General features: G+C 36.8%; 1 protein-coding gene across 1 annotated transcript in view; it reads left to right on the plus strand.

The window, feature by feature from the left end:
- The window catches only part of Taf3 (TATA-box binding protein associated factor 3), a 170,919-nt gene extending 153,504 nt beyond the window's left edge, over nucleotides 1-17,415 (plus strand). The window contains exons 5-7 of the mRNA XM_047520575.1: nucleotides 10,550-10,799; nucleotides 13,717-13,823; nucleotides 15,426-17,415. Coding sequence (XP_047376531.1) covers nucleotides 10,550-10,799; nucleotides 13,717-13,823; nucleotides 15,426-15,540 — 472 coding nt within the window. The 3' untranslated portion in view covers nucleotides 15,541-17,415. The remainder of the gene's footprint in view (nucleotides 1-10,549; nucleotides 10,800-13,716; nucleotides 13,824-15,425) is intronic.
- The last annotated feature ends 587 nt before the right edge of the window (nucleotides 17,416-18,002 follow it).

An 18,002-nucleotide genomic window follows, 5' to 3' on the forward strand; every position in this document is an offset into this window, starting at 1 on the left:
AGCACTTAACCACTGAGCCATATCCCCAGCCCTTTTCATTCTGAGACAGTCTCTCATTAAGTTGCTTAGGGCCTCACTAAGTTGCTGAGACTGGTTTTGAACTTGTGATCCTCCTGCCTCAGCCTCCCAAGTCACTGGGATTACAGGCTTGTGCCACCATGTCTGGCCATTTACTTCCTTATGATGGAATTTAAATTATTATTCTATCCCTGCAAGGGGCATTTAGCTCTAAAGACTTGGTTAGATTCAAGTTCACGTTTCTCTTTTCACAAGCTTATTTTGATGCTTTTTTCTTACTATGTCACCTCGGTAGCACATAATATCTGTGTATCATACCCTTAAGCAATGCTCTGTCAGTCATGTGATTAGGGAAATGGTAGCCTTTTTATCCAGTTATTCCTCTCACACTTATTAGACAAAATCCTGCGATAAAGGTGTCCTTTTCTTCACCAACTAGGAAGTTTGGGTTACTCTGAAATATAGCTCAACCAGGAGAGGCAGGATAAATGTTTAATTCTTTTTACTTGCCACTCTTCAGAGACAGGAGTTGATGGAGTTGATACCATCTTTACCTCTAGTGATGATCAAGTGATCACTGGGTTTTAGTGAGGGTTTCTCTCTCCTTTCCCCTTTCCCCTCTTCCCTGGTGTCCCTCTCTCCCTCTTCCTCCTTTATTTTTTTCATGTTCTAATTGTCTCATCTTAACCAATGGTAGCTCCTTCATGTTTATTGGATTTTGGCATAGCCCCTTTTGTGTTTGAAAGCTTTCTTATTTCCTTTTATAAAATACTTTAAGTTTACTTATTTACTTAGTTGTACTAGAGGTTGAACCCAGGGCCTTGTGCATGGATGGCAAGTGCTCTACCAATGAACCCAATCCAAAAGTTTGTCTTTTAGTGTATTTCCGTAGACCTGGAACCAGCCATTCCTTCCAGGAAAATTGATCCCATGTACTGGGAAATGTATTTTAGGAATCACAATCTGGTACTATAGGTTCCCATTGCTACTGGAATACTATTACTTGTAAGCTTTAATAAGGCACAGGTCTACAAAATAGGTATATTTGAAAAGAAAAGAAAAAATGATGACTTTATATTATTTCCAGTTCAAATGTAACATTATTGTTACTTTTTTAAATTCTGCTTCTTTAAAGAAATCTTGAGTGTTACCAACATTATCATAATTATTATTTGCTTATTTTATAGGAACTATATAAAGTAGTCTGAGTGTAATAATACCATTATTACTACTATTAACAGGAATAGTGAATGAAGTTAGATTACGATTTTCTTTTCAGAGTTTGACCTTAAAATAAATTCTGCTTTGGATGTGTGAACAAAATACTGTCCTCTTAAAGTCACCTGAAATGTTTTTTTTTTTTCAGCATGATAGATATACTTTGAGGTTTATTCATTTCTGTTTATTTTTAATTCAAAGGCAATTTCTAAAAATTTAATTTTCTGAATATATAAATCATTTACCTGACTTCAAAGTTGAAACCTATGACAAGATACATCCAAAAAAGTCTGACTTTCATCTCTCCCTGTACCCAATACATTCCTTACCTTATATATTACCATTTCAGTTTCTTTTATTTTAACTATTATCACTATCCATCTATGTATCTTTACAATTATAAGGAAATGGGCCTTATTCATTGCTTGTCTGAATATTAATGCCCTTTTAAGGTATTTTACAGATTTTGAATATTTGACAATAGTAAAATAATTCAGGCCTCTCCCTTGGAAATGAATATTCTATAATGACTGTTTTTCTCTAATTACTTCATGCAATTTGTTTCATTTTTCAAATAGGTCATGCCTGCATTAAAAGATAAAATGTTTGCTACTTGATGTGTACTTGGGCTATGACAAGATAAAATATCCATTTTATGAGATGATGTAAATATTCAAGAGGCAAACCATGAGTTGAGGAATTAAATCCATTTATAGTTGTGTTATAATTATATGAATGTTAAAATTTGAGCTGTGAGGATCAAGAAGAATGAAGAATAATGATTGATGTGAAGAATCAACATAAAACTGATTCTCATAATTGTCTTTGTATATTTGATCAATGTGAAATATGGAAATGACTGTGTTACAGTTTGGCATCTTAAGTACTGATACTCTAAAATATAATTTCTCCCAAATTTTGAATATTTATTTATATACCTAAGTTAGAGAAAGTGAATACTTGACATATTAGTTTTCAATTTCCACATAAAAAATGATCCCGAAACTTAGCAATTGAAAGCAACATGTGTTACTTCCTAGTTTCTTCCGGGGGCTGAGTGGTTCTGGCTCAGACTTCCGGTCCAGTTGCTGGCTGGGACTACAGTCATCAGAAGGCCTCCGCAAGGCGGGAGGATCTGCTTCACCCACACACGGGCCTGGGAGCAAAAGGCCGTGTGGACTCCTTCATGAGGCAGCTTTGGCCCCCCAAGAGCAGGTGGTACGAAAGGGAGCAAGGTTGAAGCTGCCACGCATTCTGTGGCCTAGTCCTGGAGATCGCACGGAGTGGTCTTCACAGTATCCTGTCCCTCCGTTCAGTCTGAGTGTGCGAAGGCCAGAGGCCGACTCCCGCACTTGGGTGCTTGGTATTTCTGGGACTTAGATGTCTAAGACTGACCAACCATGAGGTTGTATAGTAATACGACTTGTGAAATCTCAGTGATTTTTTTTCTTCCTTCCATTTATTGTGAGAAGGGATTAGTTTAAAATACATCATGGGAATCTAAAGGCAGATGGTATATCAGAGTGTGATTAAAATATTAGATCTTAGGGATGGGGATATATCTCAGTTAGTAGAGTGCTTGCCTCGCATGTCCAAAACCCTGGGTTCAATCCCCAGCACCACACACACACACCAGAAAAAAAAAAAAAAAGAAAAGAAAAATAGGTCTTAGAAAAGTAAGCTATGATGTAAGGAACTTTTTTGTTTTTAATCAGTGTGGTTTTCCTCTTTTTCCCTTTTCAGGGGATTATGTAAAATTCGTGGAAGTGATTACCAGAGTTTTTACCTATCGTATCATTTTGTTGACATTTAAAAATGGCTCTTCACTTTTAGGGATAAGTAAGCCATTGTGAGGGAGCTTTTGAACTTCGTGTGCAGTTTAGTAGCCAGTTATTTGGACTTTGATAATTTAGATTACTCGTTTCATAGTGTTTGCACACAATAGCTGAATAATGAGGATCATTAAACTCCCTGTGCAGAACATATCCAAATTGTGTTTGCCTCTAACCTTGGAGGCTTTTGGGGGCTGGGGAGGCCAGGATTGGCTCTTTATTGACTTGTCAAGCTGTGAGTTTGCATTACAGGCCAAGCAGCCCATGACCCATTCTATTTGTTTCACTGTTTTGTGATGGGGAAACAGGTAAAGAAATCCTGCCTGAAGTCCCTCCTTGTGCACACCGGTATGAATAACCCCAGTGTTTATAGCAGTTAGGGTACTGTGACCAAATCCTCCAAAAGATGTAATGTTAGCAGCATGGCGCCATTGTGGGACACAGCTGTGGGCGGTATTGCTTTTCTCCATGAGTCACTGTACATTCAACAGAAAGCTCTGGAGGAGATTTGCTATGCAATTAAATAGCAGGGAAAAAGTGATACTTCAGGGAGAAACTTAAAGAAGCAAAACAACTGTATACAAATATGAAACAATAAGAAGTGGCAATGAGGTGGCCAGTTGGAATCCAAAATTATTTTTACAATGGTCAGATAGGTTAAATGTTGATAGTGTTTCTCACCATGGATGAGAAACTATATTATGTGGTAGTGTCAATATTTATCTATAATGCTGATAAAAAAATAATAAAATATTGCCTTTAAAATTATGTTCAATTATCACAAATCACTGAGAAAGTAAAATCAAAATAGTTAAAACTCTAATGCATTTTCTCTTAAACTTCACAAGAGTTGGGAAAGATGGCTCATTTTAGTGCCTGTGTAATACCAATTGAATCCCTTGTAAAGGGATAGGGTGGATTGTCAACACTGATCACCCACTTCCATTTTTCCTTTTATTACTCACACTTGAGTGAGAACTATATATGTATGTGTGTTAATTACCTTGCACTAAACCCCACACCTTAAAGATTCCACCACCTGCCATATCACACACACCCTGGACCCAGCACATGAACAAATGAACCTTCTGGAATGGACCACACCCAACCTATAGCCAGATCTAAAGCCTGTTCAAATGTAATTTAATTATGTAAAACCAATGGCATTGTTATATGTATTCTCTTTCTTTGCGCCTCGCCTTGCCCTTTTGTTTTTGATCACTATTAATGATGATGTCATCAATTTAGGTATACTACTTGTGCAGCTCTTTTATTTAACTTGGGGATTTTATGCTCATTCTTGTTTCCTTTTTTTTTTTTTTCCTTATAAAACTTAGATTCTAATATACATATTATCCACAACCTTTTTTTTTGGATTAACATGCATATATGTGCGTGTGTGAATGTGTGTGCATGCGTGTATGTATGTTCTTGTGTGTGTGTGTGAGTGTCACCACTTCAATTAACAAGATGCAATATTGGATATAGTATTTAACCAATACCTTCTTTGGGGGTATTTTAGATAACAATCATTTTAGGTTTTTTTTTTTTTTTTTTTTTGCAATAATAACTGAATTACAAATGATACTGTTTACTCTTTATCTTTGCATAGTTATATAATGATTTTCTCAGGATAAATTTCTATAAGTGGAATTGCTGGTCAAGAGCTTACACATTTGTAAGGTGTTATAACCATTCAGAAATGCCTTCTAGCCACCCTCTCGTTCCTCCAGTTTGACAGCGCCAAGTGTTGTTCATTTTATTTAATCTTTGTTTTAAAAAGACCTTTTATTGTTGTATTCATGTCTTTGATTACTATAAAAGTAGACCATATCTTTCTGTCTATTGCTGGTTTTGTTTTTTATTCTGTTTTACTTTTGTCCCTTTGCTCATGTTTGGGTGTTAGTTTTTTTCTTATTTGAAAGAATTCTTTATTTGGGTAAGAACTGAACCTTTTATCATGTATATTGCAAATAATTTTCTTCATTTTTTCTTTTGCCTTTTAACTTTGCTTATGATATTTTATGCCATATAAATCAGTTGTACATTCAAATCAGTTTTTGAGAAACTTATGGCTTGAAAAACCTTTATGATCTTTGCTTGCAGTGAGATGCTTAGATAATCTTTTCCTACGCCAAGATTGAAAACATCTCCATTTGCTTACTTTTAGGGGTCTTCTTACTGTTTTCTTTATTTAATCTTAAAACTTTCTTGGATTTATGGTTTTTGAGATAACTGTAATTTGAGGGTTTTTTTCCCCCTAGTTGTATGCCACCTTACAACTCATAATTGAGCTGATTCTCAATTTCAGATGACCACTGTCATTAGAGCACATGAATATCAGTTATGTTAGGCAGTAGGTTCAGTCTTTACTCCAACAAACAAAATAGCTAACAAAAAGTAAAGTTGAAACAAAATGGGAAATGAACATGAATATGATGAAACTATATTTTTGCATGTGCAAATATGCCTTTATTCTGTATCATTGAAATGCACTAATTATATGTGTGTGTGTGTGTGTGAGTGTGTGTGTGTGTGTGTGTGAGTGATTTAAAATGCTAAATTCCTAAATTCTTTGCAAGTAGGTTTCTAAGTTCTGACTTATCAGTCATTCCGATCTATCAATCCTGTTGTCTCCCTTTTATCTCTCTTTGTTGTTATAAAATTATTTGTGAATAAATGATGTATCCAGAGTGGTAGACAAAAGTGGGTATGGTGGCTCATGCTTGTAATCACAGCTATGCAGGAGCATCACTTGAGTCCAGGAATTCAAGTCCAACCTGGACAACATTGTGAGACCCCATCTTAAATTGCTGCACAGATGAATGAATTTTAGTGTAACAGAATATGAGAAGCTTGGGCTGGGGTTGTGGCTCAGTGATAGAGCGCTTGCCTAGCACACATGAGGCACTGGTTCAATCCCCAGCACCACATAAAATCTAAATAAACAAACTAAAGGTATTGTGTCCATCTACAGCTAAAAAAAAATTTTAAAAAGAATAGGAGGAACTCATCATATGATTTCAAATTGCACAAATTGCACCTGACTTTAAAAAGACTACCACTTGTTGGATTTTGGTGAGGTATCAGAGATGAATTTACACTATTATCTAAAAAGGCCTTTAAAATATTCCTTTTCCCATTTACATATGCATGCACTAAAGGAGGTTTGCAAAAATATACAATATTGCCAGTCTTCACAAAATTTTTTGTCTTTGAAAATATAGTCATCTTCACACACAACAAAAATAAGATGTTGTCTGTTAATGTGTAACGGGTTCATTGTTGTTACTTTTAGGTGTCTCATTTTTTGTTGTTGCAATCTTGGGGATTGAAACCAGGATCTCACACATGCTAGGCAGGTACTTTAACCAGTGAACTACATCCCCTGCACTGCTATTTTTAGATGAATATTTATTTTAAAATAAACATTTAAAATAATTATTTTAAAATTTCTCAGTGTAACTTTTAATATGACATATATTGAAAAGTACAGTACACCTTTTTAAAGCTTCTTCATTTTGAAGAATGTAAAGGAGATTTAGGGTCAAAAATACTGAGGATTTCTCCTTTGAGTTTTAGTAAGAGCCTCCAGGTGGCAATCCTTAGCTTTTGTTTGCCTGAGAATGTCTTTTTTTCACCCTTGTTTCTAAAATATGTTTTCAAAGACAAAATTTATTTTTCTTTGACACATTGAAGATTTTATTCCACTGTCTTCTAAATTTTATCATTGCCGGTTGAGAAGTCACCTCACTGCTCTTCAGATTTTTCTCATCTGTAATGTTTTATAGCTTCATTTTGTTGTGCCTTCATATAGATTCTAGTTTTATTTATCTTGCCTGAGGTTTGTTGAGCTTCTTTAATCTGCAGATTAGTATCTTTCATCAGTTCTGTAAAAGTTTTAAATGTTCTTTGTTAACATTTCTCTCTGCCCATTTTTCCTCCAGAGATGTGATCAAACATACTATTGAGATCTTTTCATTATATTCTCTTTGCTTCTTCAGGTTATACTCTAAAAAGTTTCTTGTGTCCTACTACTCAGTTTATAATTCTGTAATTATTTCTAATCTGCCTTTAAATCTACCAAGTGAGTTTTAAATCTGATACTGAAATTATTCATTCCTAGGTCTGTGTGGGCCTTTTCAAATCTACTGGGTCATTCATCATGATTTTCTGCCACCTGCAGATATTTTCAAGCTTTGCCCTTTTTTTAAAACTAAGCAGAGTTATTTTAAAATTGGCAATTCTAGTAACCACGGTATTTATATGGGTCTCTCTTTACTGGCTGTTATGTCTTCTTGTTCTTCCTGATGTTACCTCACATCCTTAGTGTCTGGTTATCTTTATTTATGTATTACTTTTTTTTTTAACTATTTACCTGTATTAATAATAGAAGGCCTATATTTTAAGTCAATTCCTCTCAGGATAATTTGTGCTTGGTGCTTATATGCATTATAAGTCCAGATTACTTTAAATATATGGTCCTAGAACATCAGAGGTGTACATGGGATTCTGATTCCATTTTCACCTTATTTCGTAGTCCTTTAGAACCCCTTAATATGAGTAAGGAGTTCTGGTAGACTTTCTACTTTGTATAGTCCTGGGCTTTGATATCTTCTTTATCAAAACAAAAAGTAGAGCCAGGTATGGTGGTGCATGCCTGTAATCCCAGCGACTCAGGAGGCTGAGGCAGGAGGATAAAGAGTTCAGAGCTAGTCTCAGCAAAAGTGAGGCACTAAGAAACTCAGTGCGACCCTGTCTCTAAATAAAATAATAGGACTGTGTATGTGGCTCAGTGGTCAAGTGCCCCTGAGTTCAATCCCTAGTACAAAAAAGAAAAAAAAAAATTAGATTTGCCTAATGTGTAAAATTCCTTCAGGGCAAAAACATCTGTTCTTCTCTCTGTGGGTTCTTGCTTTTCCCTTTAGTTTTGGTTCTGGCATCCATGTATTAAACCATTATGGAAAACGGCATTCAAAAATAGTATGTTTTATAACTTTAGAGAATTCCTTCCCTCTGGACATAAATGCATAGCAATAACTTTGAACTCCTCTCTTGTATATAAAGCAAACCTCATTAGTGAGCACTGAGAGGCAGTGTAGGGTAGTTAAGGTCCCTGGTTCTAAAATCAACCTACTCTAAATCCTGGCTGTGTCACATAGTAGTCTATATAAATTTGTACAAGGTAATTACTTTCTCTGCCTTTGTTTCTCATCTGCACAAAGAATACCTCAGCTTACCTCATTTGATTGTCATGAGTATCAAATGAGGTAAGGCAAGAAAACATTTAGTGCAGTGCCCAGCCCAGAATTGGCTTTCAAGTGTTTAGAGAATCTGGGCACAAAGTAAATGCTCAATAAATATTCACTATTAATTATGTTATGCATTTATCAAGTGCCTCCTGCATAAACAGACCTGTTAAGTTATCTTAGTCTTTGGCCCCATCCAAATTAGGAAGGTAATCATACTTGAGGAATAAGCAGGAAGCAATTAGACAGCAGTAATTGAGGGTTTTGTTGGTGGTGGTGTTATTTGGATGTTAAGGATCAAACACAGAGAATCAAGCATGCCAGGCACATGCTGTACCACTGAGCTGCACCTCCGACTCCAGTAACTGGTTATTTGCTTAAATAATGGTGAACTTATTGGAATAATTTAACGTTTGAAGTCTTTACCTATGTTGAGGTTCTCACTACATCCCTCAGAGGTGACTGTTTATTTTTACTTTGTAAAAAAAAGTAGAGCCTCAGAAGTTATTTTAGTTAGTTTTTTCTCACTGACAAGAACAACTTAGAGGAGGAAAAGTTTATTTTGACTCAGTTTCAGAGATTTAGTCCATGGTTGACTGACTTCTTAGCTCTGGGCCCAAGGTGAGGCAGAACATCATGGCAGAAGGGTGTGGCAGAAGAAAGGCAGGACATGACAGGGTGCAGAGAAAGAGCTCCACTCACCAGAACAAAATATAAACCCTAAGGCACACCCCCGTGGCCTGCTTCCTCCAGCCATGCCCAACCTGCCTCCAGTTACCACCCAGTTAATCCATGTCAGTGGCTTAATCCACTGTGAAGTTACAACTCTCATAACCTCTTCATTTCACCTCTAAAGATACCTGCATCGTCTCACAGCTAAGCTTTTGGGGAACACCACGTCTAAACCATAACAGAAATTAAGTGTGAAACAGTAGTGAGACATTAGTGCAGTTGTTTCATTTATTAATTTATTTATTTGACTGTTTTTGTGGTGCTGGGGGATGAAACCCAGGGTCTTACACATGCTGGGCAGGTGCTCTGCCACTGAGCTGCATCACCAGTCCCTGATACAGGCAGTTTGTTTTGTGTCGTTTTGTTTGGTATTAGGGAGTGCTTTACCACTTAGACACATCCCCAGCCTATTTTTGTTATTTTGAGACACAGCCTCACTAAGTTGTTTAGGGCCTAGCTGAGTTGCTGAGGCTAGCTTCAAATTTGTGATCCAGAGTTGCTGGGATTACAGGTGTGCACCACCATACCCAGCGATACAGTCATTTTAGAGAGCAGTTTGGTGATGGTGGGGAGTGGCAGTTGGTGGCCCAGCAACTTTATTTCTTGAGATAGAGTTTAGGGAAATTCTTAAGCAAAATTACAAGCTAACATGTAACACTTACAAATGGATATGTTCTACCTTTAGAAAGACAGTTGACAAAAAAAAGTCAGCTTTTTCATACCATGGAATATTCTATAGTAATTTAAATAAATAAATTATATAGATCTATGTGTATCAACATGGATAAATCAAGAGACATCAAAGTAAGTGGGAACTGGGCAAGATGGCCCACACCTGCAATCCCAGCTACTCAAGAGTTCAAGATCAGCCTGGGCAACTCAGCCAAGGCCTTGTCTCAAAATATAAAAATGGTTTGGCGACATAGCTCAGTGGTAGAACACTCCTGGGTTTGATTTCCCAGCCCTGCAAAAAATTAAAATTAAAAAACTAAGTGGGAAAAACTGGTTATAAAGGACACACACACACACACACACACACTCCTTAAAGCACATCAAATGATAACAGTATGTATTGTTTCTGAATATCTACAAAGGCAGAATTGCAAAGAACAAAAATATAAAAACACCTGTGGGCCTTAGCACAGTGCCTACTGGAGGAGAGAGGGAGACTCATCTGAAGCCAACAGAGGGTGTATGATTCAGCCACAGGAAAGGATAACCCATCTATTGCATTTCTATGAAAAAGCACGTATGTAAAGTGCAAAAAGAAGTTCTAAATAATGGGCCATTGAGGAGAAATTTGGGAAGATAAAAATCAGTCCAAACAAGTTGACGTAAATTGATAAAGACCTTGAACTCTGAGTTCTTTAACTGTCTCTGGACTTCTAAAAAAATATTTTGCTACTAAAAGAAGTAAGTTATTTTGTGATAATTTTTTTTAAATATGTGGTTTGATTCAATTATCTGATTTTGACTTCTACTTTTCTCTTTTGTTAACAGTGTCATCAGCAAAGTGGTTCCAGCCCCCGAGGCTAAGCCAGCCCCTTCTCTGAATAGACCTAAAACCCCACCGCCAGCCCCAGCCCCTGTACCTGTGCACGTGAGCCCTACGCCCCTACCACTGCCACTCCTCGCCCAGGCCGCAGCGTGCCCAGCTCTGATGCCATCTCCGTCCCCTGCCATCTCTGGAGCAGGAAGCTCCAAAGCCCCTGTGCGAAGTGTGGTCACTGAGACAGTCAGCACCTATGTGGTATGTGTACTTCATTGTCACAGTAGTGAAGAGAGCATTACTTGAGAACCTATCATGAGTGACGTGTGTATCATCATTGAATCTTGGAGGCAACCCTTCAGGACCAAAAAAGTATTCATTGTATTTTCGAGCTTTTGGTTAAAGAGCATTACAATGTTTGCATATTCAGTCTCCATGAATAATGTCAAAGCATTGTTTTTCGTTACTTTATATTATTTTGGAATATGACCATTTGCCTATATACGGTAATCTCAAGGTAGAATTTATATAGATGACTAATGAAATTTAAATTCCATATTGAATTTCTTGATCAAGCAATTACATTATTCACTTAAGAATATAATTTATGTAATATGCATAGATTTTATGAGCCAGCTGGTGTTTCTGAGTTACAACACTAATTATATTTTATTGGCTAAGATCCAGATTATTAAATAGAAATGAACTTTTGGGCCACAGAGCTTCCCAAGTATCCAAGCATGACTTTAAATGTAAAACCCACCATATTGAATGAGTCCATATCATCCCAGGATTCTTTTTAAGTGTTTTCCCCATACTTACCAGTATCAGATTTTATTCACACCCTGAATCCAGTCTAGTAATGACGTACTTACAGATTCTGAGAACTAGAGATGTATCTCAGAGGTAGATTGCCTGCCTAGCTTGACCAAGGCCCTGGTTCAATCCCCAGTACCGCCAAAAAGAAAAGAAAAATTAAAAAAAACAGAAATAAAGATATGCTGTGTGAGCACTGTAGAGTACACACACACAACACGTTTTTGGTGCATTGAAACATCAACATCGTATGGCTCTAGCTATGGAGACCGGGATGCATTATCCTAATGGTGGAAGGCTTTGTGGGAAGTATCAGGGGCACTCACAACATCTCCTGTTATGAACCATGAAACATTACATTCTTAAAGGAGTTAAGAAGGAAATTTCAGCAAATAATTAAGTATTTGAAACATTCCAGTGAAACAAAATAGAAAAAGAAAATATTCAATATATTCAGAGAAAATACAGATATGAAAAATTTACAAAAATATTGTCAATTCAAGACCAAATAGAAGATGTGATATAAAAAACTGTGATCATCAAATTGAATAATTGAAGGACCATTTGTATAGGTGTTTAATCTAGGCAACAGCTCTCCACATGTGTTAATTAGGAAAAACTTTATACTTAATCTCCTCAACATCCATTTGTTTATAGTGGATGTTTGCACTAACTGTGGGGATGGGTCTGATTGGAATTGACACTGTTGTTGAAAAGGCCTCTAATTCCTAAAGAGACACTTTGTAGACAGGACAGAATGTGTGATTAGGGCAAAAAGGCCGATCTTGTTACTGCCTAATAGTATGGTGTTAGAGATGTCACCTAAATTCCAGTAGCTATAGTTTTCTCATTCTTAACCTATCCAAAGCATGTTTTACAATGGTTAAATAAAGTAGTAGTATATATTTGAAAGAACTTAGTAAACTGTGAAGTAGTGGGTGTAATTATGAATGTTATGTTAAATTTCTTATGTTGCACAGTCTCAGCTTGATAATTACAAGAAAGGTCAACCAGGAGCAGGACTGACCATGCACGAGAGGCTCCGGGCATAGGATGCCAGAGCGGTGTCACCCCAGGAGAGCTGGTGCATGGTGTCTGCTGGTCCTATCCCCTTGAGAGTCTCTCCTGAAATTAGAAAAGACTAGGTCAGAGCTACCCACCAGGTTCCTTAGTAAGTTTATATATCATTGTAATTGGCCTTGTAGAGATTTTTGCAAAAATAGTTGGCTTTAGCTGTGCAGAGTCACAGGCCTATAATCCCAGTGACTTGGCAGGCTGAGGCAGGAGGATCACAAGCTCAAGGCCAGTCTCAGCAACTTAGCAAGTCCCTAATCAACCTAGAGAGGCTCTAATCAACTTAGAGACCCTGTCTCAAAATAAAAAAATGGAAACACACACACACACACACGCACACACACACACACACACAAAGTTAAAAATACAAAAAAATAAAATTAAAATAAAAAATGAAAAATGGGCTGGGGATGTGGCTCAGGGGTCACGTGCCCCTAGGTTCAATCCCCAGTACAATAAATAAAGAAATAAACAAATTTAAATTTTATTTAAATAAATAAAAATAAATTTTAAAATTTAGCTTTTACTTTTTGCCTTTATTCCCCTATTGCAGAAGTATTTCCTCCAGATTCATTTTGATAATGTGAAATTTGAGGAAGTGGTACAATTGGGGATGCTTCCTATTTAGAATTGCTAGGTTAATAAAGTAAATTCAGAGCCTACAATATTTATAGCAAAATAATATTTAAATATGTAGCTCTTTGGCCTCCTGAGCCCCTTATTTCATTTGCCCTTTAGTTGATTGTACTTTTCTAAAAATGCCATAAAGGGAATGGAAAGTTACTTAGTAACTACTCTTTTATATCCTTGATCTTATCATCCAGTTCAGGGGAAGGGTTTGGCTAATGAGTAATAAGGGGACACCTGCACACGGGCGCATGTATTAATCCCATGCCGAGGAATGTGATGGAGGGAACTACACACGGTGAGCTCTGTAGTTTTCAGGAATGTCGTCACTGCCTTGAAGACCCTAATCATTAAAAAATTCTGGTAAAGGATTTTTTTAGATATGCTCACAGATTATCATAAAAATACTTTGGCTTTTTATGACTTACAGAGTTTAGGATATTCATTAGAAGTGTCTTATCATTGAGCTTTTTCTTTTTCACATGATTCCAGAACACTGATGACCATGATCATGGCTTTGAAAAGTGCTAATCTATGATATTTTTAGCTTAATTTGTCAGTTTATCAAGTTTATAAGTATAACATAATAATTCCTATCTGGCCTCTTTTTGGTTCTTTTTCCCCGTTCCCCATTTCTGCTCCTTCCCCTGTGATAAATCAGATCCGAGATGAGTGGGGCAATCAGATCTGGATCTGTCCTGGGTGTAACAAACCTGATGATGGGAGTCCGATGATCGGCTGTGATGACTGTGACGACTGGTACCACTGGTGAGTCTCAGGGCACCTCCAGCCTCACGCAGTGGCTGCTGCTTAGTCAGGACAGCACAGCTTAGTGCCTTCAGACCAGCGCAGCTCCCATCCTCAGAGCACACATGGAGCGAAATCATGGAGCACAGAAAATGAGGTTAATCTCAAAGACCAAGAGCAGTGTTGCTCTTCAGCCTCAGTTCTGGATATTTTGCTTATCTACCCTTTTTATGAAAATAAAGTAGAGGAGAAATGCGCCGCATCAGCCAGGAGGGACGTTGGTGTGGAGGACAGTAGCTGCATGACTTCTGCCATGGCTTTGACGAAACCTCAGATGCAGGGTCTCCTGGCCAAGCATCTGTGGTTTCGTATTTTTGGAGCATTCGTGGGGTTGCAGCTCTCTGTAAGTCTGTGGCTGAACCAAGAGAGAAGCCATATGCAGATTTCTATAGAAATTATGATTCCACGAAAGATCTTGAGGAGGTGAAGCGGGCTGGTATCTTTCAGAATGCAAAGTGATTTGGGGGATATAAAGAATGTATTTGGATTGAATTCCTTAAAAGTTTGTAACTGATTTGTGCTCCTGAACTATAAAACATGAATATGTGGGCTAAGGAATAGTTTTTCTTGGTAAATAAACAATTAACAGATGCTGAGGGGGAAAAATGAGAGGAAGCCAGATGTGGGGGCACTCGCCTCTACTCCCAGTGACACTGAAGGCTAAAGTAGGAGGATCCCAAGTTCCAGGCCAGCCTCAGAAATTTAGTAAAACCCTGTCTCAAAATAAAAAGGGCTGGGATGTAACTCAGTACACAAGAGTCTGTGTCCAATCCTCAGTGCCCCAAAAAATGAAAAATAAAATATAAAATGAAAGGAGATGTAGACGTTTCCCTTTCATTCCTCTCCATTAATGTTCTGTACTACAGAACATTACAGAAAATCCTGTTAAAAGGTGAGCTCTCGGTAAACTTAGTACAAACTGCAGAAATAAAGACAGCTTATCTGTTTCTTAAACCTCTTCAGTAATTCCCCAAAACTGAAGAAATGTGACCAAAATATATACAATCTTCTTATTTTGTCTTTAAAATATCAGATTTTAAAAGATGTCTGTTCAGTTATGATGTATGATATCTAGAAAATAAAAACAAAGCCATTGCTCAGAAGAATTAGACTACTCCTGACTGAAAGAATGAATGAACTAATTAAAGTCCCCAATGGGGCCTGTAAAAGAGGCATTATAAAATGTAATCGCAGGGGGGGGAAAAGATGGTGGAATGAGAATGACATCATTACCCTATGTACACGTATAATTTCTTGAATGCTGTGACTCTACATCATGCACAACCGAGAAATGGAAGGTTGTGCTGCATTTGTGTACAATGAGTCAAAATGCATTCTACTCTCATGTATAACTAAGTAGAACAAATGATAAAAATAAATAAATAAATAAATAAATAAATAAAATATAAGCAAATGCCCAACAAGAGTGCTACATAAATCCAAGCCATTTAACTTTGATTTCTGGGAAATATTTCATAGACTCCAAAAATTATTTTAAAACATTGAAAGAAAAAGAATAAACATATATAAAACTTGTTTCTTTGAATCTATTTCTAATGTTAGGCCCTGTGTGGGAATAATGGCCGCACCACCAGAAGAAATGCAATGGTTCTGTCCCAAGTGTGCCAACAAGAAGAAGGATAAGAAGCACAAGAAAAGGAAGCACCGAGCACACTGACCGCTCCACACGAACTGGACCAAGCAGTGTCAGCTTGGGCTTCGTCCCTGGCTCCTCTGGAGGGAGCTGGTGCAGTTCTGCATCCCGTCCCCCTGATCCCTCTAGACGGTGAATCTGGGAAGACCAAGGACAAGAACGCGCCATCCACTCTGGATTTTCCCTTCTGAACACACTGGCCTATGGTTCGGTGGTGGTGTGACAAGGAGAACTCTACACTAGAGGTGTGGCCTCAGGGCTGCCCACCTCCATTTTTCTATTACCAGTGACAAGTATTATTAATAAAAAAGACCATACATCTTCCCTTTTGATTTCCTTCATTCTCTCCAGGGCCTTTTCATTAAGGTATTAGATGAGAAAATAATGTGTAAACTGCCTTGACTGTAATTTAAGGATGATATCATTAGTCTGTATACAGTTTTCAACTCCTTCCCTCTATAGTAAGATAATCATAATAACATAAAAGAAAACTCCAGTTGGAGTATTGGTAAATATTTTTGTGATGAGAATATATGAAGCTTCCCCCCCAACCCCATTTTTAGTACTAACATGTAAAATGTTCAGGCTTTTGTGAAATACCTTATATTTTTTAAGAAAAAGGTTTCTATCATGTCCTGTTTGCTTCTGCGCAAATTATTTTTGTTTAACGTATTTTATATCTCTGTTGCATTCTAATTTTGCCCTTTAAACTGCTGGAGTCACTTCTCACTGCTTGTACATTTCACCAACTTGTATAAAAAACTCTTCATACTAAAAAATTTCCCTTAATGTAAATAATAAATATTTATGAAGTAGTTATTTTTTAAATTTTTATCGTGTTTAATTCTGGCTTTCTCTGAAATCCACTGTGATTTCAGCCATGTCTGTAATTACTGCTGTATATAAGCAAAGAGACTAGAGAAAAAGAGCCATAGTTCAGAGTAATTTACCTTGAGCTGAATGGACCCGTGCAGTGCCCAAAACATTGTCGGGGAAAAGGACCCTAGCAGTTGGAAGGAAAACAAAGCAATTTAAATCTAGAGTTTATGATTTGAAATTGTTTTGTTTGTTATCTGTTTTGTTTTTGTAAATTTCTTTGACATTAAAAGGACATATAGGTTCCATGAAAGTAAAAAAAGGAAAAAAAAAAAAACCATACTGTAGCATTTTGTGTTTATATTGTTTTATTTCTACAAATTTGTTCATTGATATTGTGCTTTAAGGCTGAAATGAAGTATATTATGAATTTTTTTTTAAAGAAAACTCATCAAATTTCAGGGTATCACAAAACTTTATTATATTACTATACTGCCCACTATTTATTATATGTTATAGATATCTGAAAGGTAAACCAAATATTTTATTTTTAATGTAAAAACATCAAATTTAACTTTATTAGCATATTTTAGCAACTTTGGAATAAATATGGACTTTTACTTGATTTCAGACTAATCCCAGTTTGGGCCCGTGTAATGGATATCTTGAATATTAGCATATGGGCTTTGAACCTAATACAAATATATTAATAGAAAATGTGATTTTTTTATTGCCAAATCAATTGATATTAGTGTGTGAATTAGTCATGTTTTAAAACATTATGTGATTACAGAAATGTGGTTTTCTGCCATGAATGTTAAGCTGCAAATCAGTGGAAATGGAGTAGACCTTTTAAAGTGCAGGATATCATTACCCTCCTTGTTCCAAAGGCCAGAATTTTTCTATCCCTTCAAAAACAACAAAGCATCTATGTTGAGATATGTGGTTTTTGTTTTATTAATTTGAGATCATTCTAAATACTTTATACAGTATTTTCACATGCACAAATATACCCATTAGTGCTTTTTGGAGAAGGATGAGGGGTGGGGGAAGTGCGAAATAAAGATTATTGGCTATTTCATAGTTTGCTTTTCCATTTTCTTTATTTAGGATTTAGTTCCTTGAGGCATGGTCAGTGGGTCTAAAGTTGCCACGTTTAAGTGAGCAGGTCATGCTACTGAAATAATAACGGAGGTGCCTAGATAGAACTTTTCCCCCAATCCTACTGTCTGAGAGACTTCAGCCCACACTACATTTAAGGAATTTCAATCAGTTTGTTGTCCCTTGCTATTTCATGGTTGCTTTCCTAAATCCAGTTCATGATTTTATAAATGGTCTTTGCAATAATAAAACCAAAGAATCATTTTCAGGGGGCTGGATGGCTCAAGGGATTAGTAATGGAATACAGAGCCTTTCACCTCTAGGTCAGTGAGTCGAATCCAGTCCAGGTCACTAGAGACCAAAAGTTGTCACCATCTTACGACTGTTCAGTGGCCTGTGTGAAATGAACTGGTGGTCTCAGTCTCTACTGGATGGCTGTCTGTAACACCAACCAAAGGAAGTTCAAGAAACTGCAAAAAGATATGTGGATTAGGAAATAAAACATCTATGTTACAAAGAAAAGTTAGAAAGTCGGTCATAGTCAATCTCCAAAAAGGAATAAAGAAGAA

The sequence above is a fragment of the Sciurus carolinensis genome, chromosome 12, assembly GCF_902686445.1.
Source record: "Sciurus carolinensis chromosome 12, mSciCar1.2, whole genome shotgun sequence".
In the NCBI taxonomy this organism is placed as follows: Eukaryota; Metazoa; Chordata; class Mammalia; order Rodentia; family Sciuridae; genus Sciurus; species Sciurus carolinensis.